General features: G+C 40.8%; 1 protein-coding gene across 1 annotated transcript in view; it reads right to left on the reverse strand.

The window, feature by feature from the left end:
* Window positions 1-6,959: 6,959 nt before the first annotated feature.
* LOC139753639 (kin of IRRE-like protein 2) overlaps window positions 6,960-13,804 on the reverse strand; it is a gene marked incomplete at its 5' end in the record, with an annotated part of 622,394 nt that continues 615,549 nt past the window's right edge. The window contains 2 exons of the mRNA XM_071670248.1: window positions 6,960-6,996; window positions 7,778-8,222. Of these exons, the coding sequence (XP_071526349.1) occupies window positions 7,779-8,222 (444 nt within the window). The remainder of the gene's footprint in view (window positions 6,997-7,777; window positions 8,223-13,804) is intronic.

Raw genomic sequence — 13,804 nt, forward strand, 5'->3', positions numbered from 1 at the left:
GCTCATGAGACACACTCTCCAGCCTGGCTAGCCCCCCAGAATCATGCACAATGGACATATACTCCAGCCTGGCTAACTACTCAAACCAGTGCTCAAGAAATACACTGTGGCCTGGATAGCTACTGCGAAGGCACACTCAAGAGACTCGCCTGGTAGTCATTCAGAACTGTATTCAAGAAAAAAGCAAAGATGCCTTGCCAATCAGAACTTTGTTCAAGAAAAGTACAGATGCGCGACTGACCAGAGAAGTCTGCGCTAAGAAAGCACACGCCAGTTCGACTAACCATACAAGGCTGTACTCTGTAAACAACAGCTCCTCACCTGACCACTTACGGTTGAGTTTAAAAGATATTCATCATCCAACTAGTCACTCGCTGTAGTGGTTCTGAGACACAAAACAGCTTGACTGACCACTGACAGCTGGGGTAGGAGACCAGCTGGTCTGAATGGGCAAGACCTTTCCATTTTATTCTGTTATATCCCTTGACAACTCTTAGATAATTTCAAAAGATATAATTTGGAAATATTTCCTTGTAAGCAGAAGGAATTTCTCTCTGACAGACTGGGAGCAGATTAGTTTCTCAAGAGCTCTCACACTGACGAGTTCACAATATCTAGTCTCCTGTTGACAGAAGCACTAAGTTTTTCCTAATACTAAGCTCCCTAACTCTGCGTACTGCCACTCTTGGTCCTGCCAGACACCGTGCGCACATCCCACCACACACTAGCTGCCATGATAAAACTTTTATCCCTCAAGCACAATGATAGAATCCTCGAGCACAACGGTAAGATCATCGAGCACGACAATAAGATCCTTGAGCACGACGGTATGAGTCTTAAGTCAGATGGACCTTCGGTTATGATGGCCTCGCTTTTGATTCAGCCTTTAAAGATGAGGTCAGATGTCACATAATCATGAGCAAGGTTCGCACCATCGTGCTCAAGAATTCTATCGTCAAGTTTTAGGGGTTGATACCCAACTGTTGCTTTAATGAGAACATAGTTACAGGAGGTGAAATCAGTGATATATTTCACTGCAAAAGTTCCATAGACAAAATAATAGCATACCTCGCTGTAAAACAATACACGAAGGAAGGTGCTAATAAACGTCACTTGTCGAAGGTTTTTTTCCGATGACAATCATTTTAAAAGCCACATTGGGAGAGTTACACAATTACACACACATATTGAACCAGCACAAACCTGCCGTCTTCATGGAAGACATCGTCAGGAATTTTGTCATTTTTTTGTATAACAAACATCCATTGCTGTACGTTGTTTTGCCAACGATTTTGAAACAAGTCTTCCACAAAACTTGAAATAATTCTTAAACATCATCAGTCATTCACAATATCAAAATCGTTGTCAGAAACAAAGAGGGACATTGATATAGCGATATTCTCTTTTTTTAAGGAAATGCCTTTATATGTTATATATGTGTAATTAACATTCTTCATGTACGTTGACTAGAAATACATAGATTTGGTTTTGTGCGAAGCTCAGGTAATTAAAGTATTTTCACATTCCGTTCATTGAATGAAGCCATTCACTCATCAGTTCGTTAACCTTCGATTCACATGTACATTTTTTTTCAGTATGTGTCTAACTGCATGGCTTATAAGTAGATACTTATATCAGTGATATCTATAAAAAGACAAGTATACACACCACAGCTCAGGTCAAACCTTGATAGGGACGTCTGGTTACGTCGGCCACCCGGAAGTTAGATGACCCAGCCACTAGTCACCTAATGTTTTATTGCTGTGTTCCGACCGACCTGAGGCTGGGACACTGTACAAAAACACTAGGTGATTAGTGGCTGTCTTTTAACCTCCGTATGGCCAAGGTAGCTGCACGCCCCTTTCAAGTTTTGAATGCGATCCGTGGTGTTTGTACGTTATATTAGTGACTGTGACAGATATCAGATGCTAAAGAAAGAAGTCAGAGGTGGGAAATCTTATCTGACAAAGATTTGGGTTTGTCATCAATGAAGGGCATCATGTTCCTTCCAATATTTATCAGAGGAGGTTGTAGCCAGAACGGCCGGCATGATGCATCCCAAAAAGCAAAAGGATTTCTTGTCTGACGAACACGTGGATATGACGTCACTCACTCGGAGGAAGAGGTAGAAATATCAAAATAAAATGAATTCTCAAATTTACCGTTTCTTTTGTCCCGCCTTTTGATTCTTGTTTCCTCCGCCCGTGGACAGAAGGCAGTCATCTCTGTGTTCTCAGAACATTGTTACACTTCATACTAACGTAATTACACCGAGGACTGGGGCTCGATTCTTGAGGTAAATAGAGATAAATGCTAAATGACCAAGATAATTACCTTTATGAAACAGAGAGAGAGAGAGAGAGAGAGAGAGAGAGAGAGAGAGAGAGAGAGAGAGAGAGAGAGAGAGAGAGAGAGAGAGAGAGAGAGAGAGAGAGAGAGAGAGAGAGAGAGAGAGAGAGAGAGAGAGAGAGAGAGAGACAGACAGACAGACAGACAGAGACAGAGAGTATGTGCGTGTGTGTGTAAAGTACATATAGAAAAAAATAGAAATAAAAAACAAGATCATGAAAAAAGATATTCAAGTGGTTGATCCAGAACAAGGGAAGGATCACCACACACCGACCACAGTCTCAACGCGACTCATCCCGAATGACTGCCTCTCGACGGCCATCATGACAACCAGGAACTCATCCCCGGGAAAAAAAGCAAAATAGGTACTACGTCATCCAGATTTCCTCTACAAAGTAGGTTCCTTTGGAGCTTCGTTCTATCACAACACAATAAACAACGCACACGTCTGATAGTCATTCACTCTCGATACCATGAACATAGATTTCCTCCACGCAGATGACGCTATATAAATAATAGTCTCAAACAACTCACTCCCAAAGCACCCTCGTCTACTACAGTCAGAAGCAAACAGACCAAGCAAATTCGAAAAGGATTGGCAGATAAAACTAGACCTAAAAATAATCTACTATAGTGATGCTAGGAAGAATAAAGCAAGACAATGTAATCCTTGAGGAAAACGATATAATGCAACAGAAGAGCTGTAAAATCATGCTTCACACTCGAGGTTTGATAATTATAGAATATATTGAAGAGATAACCCCACAAGAAAGACCGGCTCTGACCAATCTGGACAGATTCTAGCACTTTCCATAGAGCCAAAAATTACGCCTAGTATAAGCCATGACCATACACATCCATCACCTAATCTCGTATATAAACATTCCTCGCCTCCAAATCACACAGTACAGAAGATATAGAATATGGCTCTGTAATTCGTCACAAATGAAAAGTTTCCCTATGATGAGAACACTGCATAACAACACGAATGACGAGGAATTATAGTAATCAGTACATGCTTAAGAGAAGCAGCCCAGAATCTATATCAGAGACTTCAAGACGACGAGGACACATATCCGAGACCTCGACATAAGTGTAGATATGGAGAGGTTCCAGCCGTCCACCGATGTACACAATGAACAATGTTTAGCTTAACTTAGCAACTCTCTTTCAAAACAAAAGATACAACAAACTACAGACACATCCCAAGTTTGCCGAGGGTATATAGATAAGATAAAGTAAACGCGCATCCAGAAAATTACCCAAATACACCAGAAATGTTATACCTTACGGAAAGAGATTGTTGAAGAGGTATGCCTGGAGAATCAATGAAACGAAAGGATTTTGATTCCATTATACTTAATAGAGGGCTGGAGGAAGAACCACCCTCAACGTGTAAACAGCAATCCAAACTTGGGCGAATATAACCCCTGTAGATAGGAAGCAGCTGCTTACAAAACAGATAATCACGGAAACATACAACACACTCAGCTTTTGAGAAGCAGACTTTGGGATAGTGATTATATAGGATTTTCAGATTAGAGGATACGATATGCTTCGGCCCAACATGATCATATGAGTGATTGATGAGTCGAGTTTTGAAAATGCACAGAAGGAAAACAGTGAACAATAGATAGAGACCTGGGGAAAAATTGCGCTTTGGCATTACTGAATTTGATTTGGTTACTGCTTATCCGTTCTGAGATGCTGCATTGGCCTAAACTGAATGAGAAAATATATTCAGTACAAGAAGGAGAACAAGGAATATGAGTGTAAAAAGAGGAGCAATTAGCATAAAAATGAATAAAGATAAATGCAGAAATGATAAAATAATTGACTGAGAGTAGAGATTGGGTGATAGAAATGAACCCTAACGAACACCAGTGTTGATAGGAAAAGGAAGTCACTCCATCAATGACTACTGCAATGGAACGTCCAGAAAGGATGCTAAACATTAAGGAACAGTAGGAAGCAGATAAAACACAAGAAACGTATTTACAAAGCAAAGTTGTGCCACACTGTGTCGAACGCTTTGGAGATGTCAAGGGTTGCAACAAGCTTCATTAAATTATATGAGAGAAGGAGGACCAGAGATGAGTCATACAGATGATCACCAGTGAACTTAGCACACCGAAATCCTTATTGGCTATCAGTGGAAAGGGACTGGGATTGGAAACGTCTGGGAAAGTAAAAATTAAGGAAAGTATCAAAGAAGTAAGAACAATGAAAATATAGCTGAAAGAGTTAAGGCGGCCTACTTTCTTAGGAATGGGTTGTACCAAGGAATGCTTCTAAGAGGAAAGAGGAAGGAAAAGTCTGAGTTTTTAGTTTAAGACTCGAGGAGGTATACCATCCAAGATATATGCCTTGTCCACATGGGAAGGGACATAACCTTAAGACACTGAGCGAGAAGACAGGAGACGCCTTAGTTTTAGTGGAAAGAATAAAAGTGTGGTTTTATCATTTGGAGAGTGAGTACTATATTGATCAGGTCCGAAAAGACGAGACAAGGCTGAATTGCAGGAGTTAAGGAAATGTTTCTGGCAAAGGAAAAAAAAAATATGTGTAAGTAGAAGATAATGCCAAGTCAACCGACTTTTTTACAGTGACTCCGAGTTAATATGAAATCTGAGTGGATTTCATGTTAAGGGAAGAGTTTCATATCCCGGTACACTCTATCCATGATGCGCCAGGCATTAGAGTAGGAGCAATCAAACCATGTGAACGAAGATCAGTTAGAAAAAAGAATGTATGATCTCATCCCAGGGAAGACGTATGTGATTCTACGCATTCCGGTAAGCAAAACCATACCCGTCCAAGAGAAAGTCAGCAAATGAATTGTACAAGAATGATCGCTGAGCTCTCCTAAAGTGCCAAATTAGGAGATATATGAAATAGCTCTCTGGTTAGAGAACCCTAAGGGTGCATATCTGTATGAGTAACAGATCGAGTGTGTTAACAGCGGTCGTAACTGTTGGCAACTCATGTTGGGTCTTTGATCGTCTATCCCACATCGTTAACGAGGGCCAATGAAACCGCTTCGGTTCCTCCAGGATCATTCGTGGCAAAGCTTTAACAATCCTTGTGGTGTATTTAGAATTCTTCTGCACAGATTTCAGCATGTGGATGTGAAGAGTGATGATCTATAGCTAGAAGTGAAGTGAAGACTTGTACATAATTAGAGGAGCTTTGTAAGGGCGGGGGCGGGGACGGAAGGGGGTACCTATGAGACATAGTAATAACGTTATGCAGGTTATAGAACAGCTAAGCGACTTCAAAGTCTGGACACTAAAGACCCATGAGACGAGAATGGGATCTTTTGCACAACGGTATGCACGATCATCACCCTCGGAGCGGAAACAACTTTAAAGGTTATAGTTAGAGGGGAAGATGGGAAGCAGCCTTAGTCAGATGGGATTTAGACAAAAGATGAAGATTCTGGGAAGAAGATGAAGAGCAGTTTTTCCGTAGAGGGAAGGTTAATTCGAGATATTGCAGAGATTAGTAGAGACATAGCGAGCAGGTGTGGGAAATGTATCCAGAAGACTGGAGAATTCCCATTTGCTTGATGTCCGACAGAGGAGCCCTGGGAAACAAGCAGACCACCTTGACCAGTGGTACCTGCATGTAAACGTTGATATGACTAGTGAAGAACAGATCTCAATCCCAGGAACTTTATGATAGAAGGAATATATAAGAGGTTGTAAAGGAAATCTGCTAAAGATCAGCGCATTAAGTTGATCATGATGATAGGCAAAGTAAGACTACCAAAAAGAATACGGACTAAAGCTGCCATAAAGTAGACGGAGTTACTGCTATAGAGAACAACGGAATGAGACCGCCGTAAGGAACAACACAGTGACGACACTGTAAAATTTGGAGTTGCAACATACCCTAAAGACCAGCGCAGTAAGACCCCATGATGATGAACGCAGTAATATTAGCTACATGTTCTGGGTATGATGCAAAATTAGAGTTAACTTTTTTTTAAGACTGGAATAGAAAAAGGTTTAAGAATTCTACTCAGTTAGAGCCCAGAAGCTGAAAAATGTTCGCTGCATCTGCCTCATTCAGCGAAGTAATTCCTTGTCTGTTGGAAAGTGAAAAACTTGTTCTGCGTAAGATTACCATATGACGTGTAGACTTTTTCTTGGAAGATACTTACCATTACCTGAGCTCAACATTATCCGGATGGTCAATGTTCTTCAGTGTCTAACAATATGGGTGATTTTTTTTTTCCAAAAGACATGCCCTGTTTTACATGTATAATTCCAGTAATCTTATCTAACAATTCTGGTCTCCTAACAACAATATGTCCAAAATGGCTAAAGTTTCGTGTTTGATATATATATATATATATATATATATATATATATATATATATATATATATATATATATATATATATATATATATATATATATATATATATATATATATATAAATGTTGGAAAGGATCACAATTTTGCACGTGATCAAGATATTCCTATGAGTCCTATGAGTTCATTTACCCCGTAGACCCATAGGAATATATATATATATATATATATATATATATATATATATATATATATATATATATATATATATATATATATATATATAATCACCTTGTAGACCGAGACATCAGAACGCTTCCTCGAGTCCCTGTGAAAGAAAATGACATTCCGTTAATCATGGTGAGACTTTCGTCACATTCTCACCGCCCAGCCTTGATCTTAGGCTCTTATATGATTAGTTCACTACTTATGATTTTGTCCTCCCAGTTCTGTAGAATCTGTGATATCTCAATTGTATATTTTTAGCCGAATGATTGCGTAATTTTAACAAATCGTTTTTGATTTATATATCAATAATTTCATCTATCTATTCATTTATTCTTATAAACACACACACACACCTTATTGTGAAAAAAAATGTTTATCCCCTTTAAGGTAACCCACTGTCCTTGCTGAACTTGAAAGGTCTTCAAAACCTCATCATTAGGTCACAGAGACATTTATTATAATCATAATAATCGAAGTTGCTGAAAAATCTCAGTGACATGTTGACCTCACAGTGACCTGTCGTCTAACTTATACATATGAACAACACAATAGTGATCAAACATTTATATAGAAACGTAGCTATTCCCATAGATTTTGGCTTACAGTAACACGTGGCAACATAATTACATATCATATATGCTAAGAAATCAGCGACTTCTACTATACGTAATCTTATAGGGATATTTTGACCAATCAAAGGCCTATCCTATACATGCTGCAAAATGTTGACCTTCATATTATTTAGCTAAATTGTAATCTATGACATATCATCCTTACGATCAGTGATCCATTTGTCCATGATTTCTCTTCCCATTTGGACCTAACGCCGCACCATCTGAACCATATCATCCTATGGGACGAAATAACCTATAGTGGCATACCTTAAACTGAGCTCTCCTTTTGGTTGGTCATGAGGGGGACGGTTGCCTCGGGGTCACATGGGTGAGGGTCACGCCTGAGGGAGTGTCGTCGCCCTATAGACACCGGGGAAGGGGTCCAGGGGGCGCCCTGTTGGCCTCCAGTTTGTGGGTGCCTCCTGCTGGAGGGCGTGCACTGATGAAGGGCATTATGAGTGGGCGTAGCGGTGGCAGAGGAGGGCAGAGGGTAGGCTGGGTATTGGTGTGGTGGAGGGTAGTGGCTGTGACCGTGACTGTCATCCAGAGCAACATGCACCAACCTATGGGGGTCGTGGGGTTGGGTAGGAGTGGTAGTGGGTCTATGAGGGTCGTGGTGCTGAGTGGGTATGGCGGTCGAGGAGGTGCTACTGGCTCCAGCCCCGCTCAGTAGCAGTTCCGTGTACTGAGTGTCCTCCGCACTACACGGCTGCTGAGGGAGACGTGTCAGAACACGTGAGTGAGCAAATTATAAAAGCGCGATATATATATATATATATATATATATATATATATATATATATATATATATATATATATATATATATATATATATATATATATATATATATATATATATATATATATATATCATTTCAAAACACCCTCTTCTGCTCTCTCAACCATATTCTTTTTATTTCCACACATCTCTCTTACCCTTACATTACTTACTCTATCAAACCACCTCACACCACACATTGTCCTCAAACATCTCATTTCCAGCACATCCATCCTCCTGCGCACAACTCTATCCATAGCCCACGCCTCGCAACCATACAACATTGTTGGAACCGCAATTCCTTCAAACATACCCATTTTTACTTTCCGAGATAATGTTCTCGACTTCCACACATTCTTCAAGGCTCCCAGAATTTTCGCCCCCTCCCCCACCCTATGATCCACTTCCGCTTCCATGGTTCCATCTGCTGCCAAATCCACTCCCAGATATCTAAAACACTTCACTTCCTGCAGTTTTTCTCCATTTAAACTTATCTCCCAATTCACTTGACCCTCAACCCTCATATACCTAATAACCTTGCTCTTATTCACATTTACTCTGAACTTTCTTCTTTCACACACTTTACCAAACTCAGTCACCAGCTTCTGCAGTTTCTCTCATGAATCAGCCACCAGCGTTGTATCATCAGCGAACAACAACTGACTCACTTCCCAAACTCTCTCATTAACAACACACTGCATACTTGCCCCTCTTAACAAAACTCTTCCATTCACCTCCCTAACAACCCCATCCATAAACAAATTAAACAACCATGGAGACATCACACACCCCTGCCGCAAACCTACATTCACTGAGAACCAATCACTTTCCTCTCTTCCTACACGTACACATGCCTTATATCCTCGATAAAAACTTTTCACAGCTTCTAACAACTTGCCTCCCACACCATATACCTTCCACAGAGAATCTCTATCAACTCTATCATATGCCTTCTCCAGATCCTTAAATGCTACATACACATCCATTTGCTTTTCTAAGTATTTCTCACATAAATTCCTCAAACCAAACACCTGATCCACAAATCCTCTACCATTTCTGAAGCAACACTGCTCCTCCCCAATCTGATGCTCTGTACATGCTTTCACCCTCTCAGTCAATACCCTCCCATATAATTTCCAAGGAATACTCAACAAACTTTTACCTCTGTAATTTGAGCAATCACCTTTGTGGCCTTTACCTTTATACAATGGTACTATGCAAGCATTCCGCCAATCCTCAGGCACCTCACCATGAATAATATATACATTAAATAACCTTACCAACCAGTCAACAGTACAGTCACCCCTTTTTTTATAAATTCCACTACAATACCATCCAAAACCGCTGCCTTGCCGGCTTTCATCTTCCGCAAAGCTTTTACTACCTCTTCTTTGTTTACCAAATCATTTTCCCTAACCCTGTCACTTTGCACACTACCTCGACTAAAACACCCTATATCTGCAACTCTATCATCAAACACATTCAACAAACCTTCAAAATACTCACTCCATCTCCTTCTCACATCACCACTTCTTGTTATCACCTCATCATCAGCCCCCTTCAATGAAGTTCCCATTTGTTCCCTTGTCTTACGCACTTTTTTTACATCCTTCCCAAACATCTTTTTATCCTCCCGATAATTTAATGATACTCTCTCACCTCAACTTTCATTTGCCCACTTTTTCACCTCTTGCACCTTTCTCTTGACCTCCTGCCTCTTTCATTTATACATCTCCCACTCATTTGCATTATTTCCCTGGAAAAATCGTCCAAAAGCCACTCTCTTCTCTTTCACTAATAATCTTACTTCTTCATCCCACCACTCACTACCCTTTCTAATCTGCCCACCTCCAACGAATCTCATGCCACAAGCATCTTTTGCCTAAGCCCTCACAGCTTCCGTAAATGCATCCCATTCTTCCCCCATTCCCCTTACCTCCTTTGTTCTCACCTTTTTCCATTCTGTACTCGGTCTCTCCTGGTACTTTCTCACGCAAGTCTCCTTCCCAAGCTCGCTTACTCTCACCACTCTCTTCACCCCAACATTCCCTCCTCTTTTCTGAAAACCTCTATAAATCTTCACCTTCGCCTCCACAAGATAATGATCAGACATCACTTCAGTTGCACCTCTCAGCACATTAACATCGAAAAGTCTCTCTTTTGTGCGCCTATCAATCAACACGTAATCCAATAACGCTCTCTGGCCATCTCTCCTACTTACATACGTATACTTATGTATATCTCACTTTTTAAACCAGGTACTCCCAATAACCAGTCCTTTTTCAGCAAATAAATCTACAAGCTCTTCACCATTTCCATTTACAACACTGAACACCCCATGTATACCAATCATTCCCTCAACTGCCACATTACTCACCTTTCCATTCAAATCACCCATCACTGTAACCCGGTCTCGTGCAACAAAAACACTAACACACTCATTCAGTTGCTCCGAAAACACTTGCCTCTCATGATCTTTCTCTTTATGCCCAGGTGCATATGCACCAATAATCACCCATCTCTCTCCATCAACTTTCAGTTTTACCCATATCAATCTAGAGTTTACTTTCTTACACTCCATCACATACCCCCACAACTCGTGGAGTATGTTTCAGGAGTAGTGCTATTCCTTCCCTTGCTCTTCTCCTATCACTAACCCCTGACTTTACTCCCAAGACATTCGCAAACCACTCTTCCCCTTTACCCTTGAGCTTCGTTTCACTCATAGCCAAAACATTCAGGTTCCTTTCCTCAAACATACTACCTACCGCTCCTTTTTTCTCATCTTGGTTACATTCACACACATTCAGACACCCCAATCTGAGCCTTCGAGGAGGATGAGCACTCCACGCGTGACTCCTTCTTCTGTTTCCCCTTTTAGAAAGTTAAAATACAAGGAGGGGAGGGTTTTTAGCCTCCCGCTCCCGTCCCCTTTAGTCGCCTTCTACGACACGTGAGGAATGCGTGGGAAGTATTCTTTCTCCCCTATCCCCAGGGATAATATGTATATATATATATATATATATATATATATATATATATATATATATATATATATATATATATATATATATATATATATATATATATATATATATATATATATATATATATATATATATATATATATATATATATATATATTATTATTATTATTTTATTTTGCTTTGTCGCTGTCTCCCACGTTTGCGAGGTAGCGCAAGGAAACAGACGAAAGGAATGACCCAACCCACCCCCATACACAATGTATATACATACACGTCCACACACGCAAATATACATACCTATACATCTCAATGTACACATATATATACACACACAGACACATGCATATATACCCATGCACACAATTCACACTATCTGCCTTTATTCATTCCAATCGCCTCCTCGCCACACATGGAATACCATCCCCTCTCCCCTCATGTGTGCGAGGTAGCACTAGGAAAAGACAACAAAGGCCCCATTCGTTCACACTCATTCTTTAGCGGTCATGCAATAATGCCCGAAAACCACATCTCCCTTTCCACATCCAGGCCCTACACAACTTTCCATGGTTTACCCCAGACGTTTCACATGCCCTGATTCAATCCACTGACAGCACGTCAAGCCCGGTATACCACATCGATCCAATTCACTATGTTCCTTGCCCGCCTTTCACCCTCCTGCATGCTCAGGCCCCGATTACACAAAATCTTTTTCACTCCATCTTTCCACCTCCAATTTGGTCTCCCACTTCTCCTCGTTCCCTCCCCCTCCGACACATATATCCTCTTGGTCAATCTTTCCTCACTCATTCTCTCCATGTGCCCAAACCATTTCAAAACACCCTCTTCTGCTCTCTCAACCACGCTCTTTTTATTTCCACACATCTCTCTTACCGTTACATTACTTACTCGATCAAACCACCTCACACCACACATTGTCCTCAAACATCTCATTTCCAGCACATCCACCCTCCTGCGCACAACTCTATCCATAGCCCACGCCTCGCAACAATACAACATTGTTGGAACCACTATTCCTTCAAACATACCCATTTTTGCTTTCCGAGATAATGTTCTCGACTTCCACACATTCTTCAAGGCTCCCAGGATTTTTGCCCCCTCCCCCACCCTATAATTCACTTCCGCTTCCATGGTTCCATCCGCTGCCAGACCTACTCCCAGATATCTAAAACACTTTACTTCCTCCAGTTTTTTTCCACTCAAACTTACCTCCCAATTGACTTGACCCTCAACCCTACTGTACCTAATAACCTTGCTCTTATTCACATTTACTCTTAACTTTCGTCTTTCACACACTTTACCAAACTCAGTCACCAGCTTCTGCAGTTTCTCACATGAATCAGCCACCAGCGCTGTATCATCAGCGAACAACAACTGACTCACTTCCCAAGCTCTCTCATCCATAACAGACTTCATACTTGCCCCTCTTTCCAAAACTCTTGCATTCACCTCCATAACAACCCCATCCATAAACAAATTAAACAACCATGGAGACATCACACACCCCTGCCTCAAACCTACATTCACTGAGAACCAATCACTTTCCTCTCTTCCTACACGTACACATGCCTTACATCCTCGATAAAAACTATTCACTGCTTCTAACAACTTGCCTCCCACACCATATATTCTTGATACCTTCCACAGAGCATCTCTATCAATCTATCATATGCCTTCTCCAGATCCATAAATGCTACATACAAATCCATTTGCTTTTCTAAGTATTTCTCACATACATTCTTCAAAGCAAACACCTGATCCACACATCCTCTACCACTTCTGAAACCACACTGCTCTTCCCCAATCTGATGCTCTGTACATGCCTTCACCCTCTCAATCAATAACCTCCCATATAATTTACCAGGATTACTCAACAAACTTATACCTTTGTAATTTGAGCACTCACTCTTATCCCCTTTGCCTTTGTACAATGTCACTATGCACGCATTCCGCCAATCCTCAGGCACCTCACCATGAGTCATACATACATCAAATAACCTTACAAACCAGTCAACAATACAGTCACCCCCTTTTTTAATAAATTCCACTGAAATACCATCCAAACCTGCTGCCTTGCCGGCTTTCATCTTCCGTAAAGCTTTTACTACCTCTTCTCTGCTTACCAAATCATTTTCCCTAACGTTCTCACTTTGCACACCAACTCGACCAAAACACCCTATATCTGCCACTCTATCATCAAACACATTCAACAAACCTTCAAAATACTCACTCCATCTCCTCATATCACCACTACTTGTTATCACCTCCCCATTTGCGCCCTTCACTGAAATTCCCATTTGCCCCCCTGTCTTAGCACTTTATTTACCTCCTTCCAAAACATCTTTTTATTCTCCCTAAAATTTAATGATACTCTCTCACCCCAACTCTCATTTGCCCTCTTTTTCACCTCTTGCACCTTTCTCTTGACCTCCTGTCTCTTTCTTTTATACATCTCCCACTCAATTGCATTTTTTCCCTGCAGAAATCGTCCAAACGCCTCTCTCTTCTCTT

The sequence above is a fragment of the Panulirus ornatus genome, chromosome 15, assembly GCF_036320965.1.
Source record: "Panulirus ornatus isolate Po-2019 chromosome 15, ASM3632096v1, whole genome shotgun sequence".
NCBI lineage: Eukaryota > Metazoa > Arthropoda > Malacostraca > Decapoda > Palinuridae > Panulirus > Panulirus ornatus.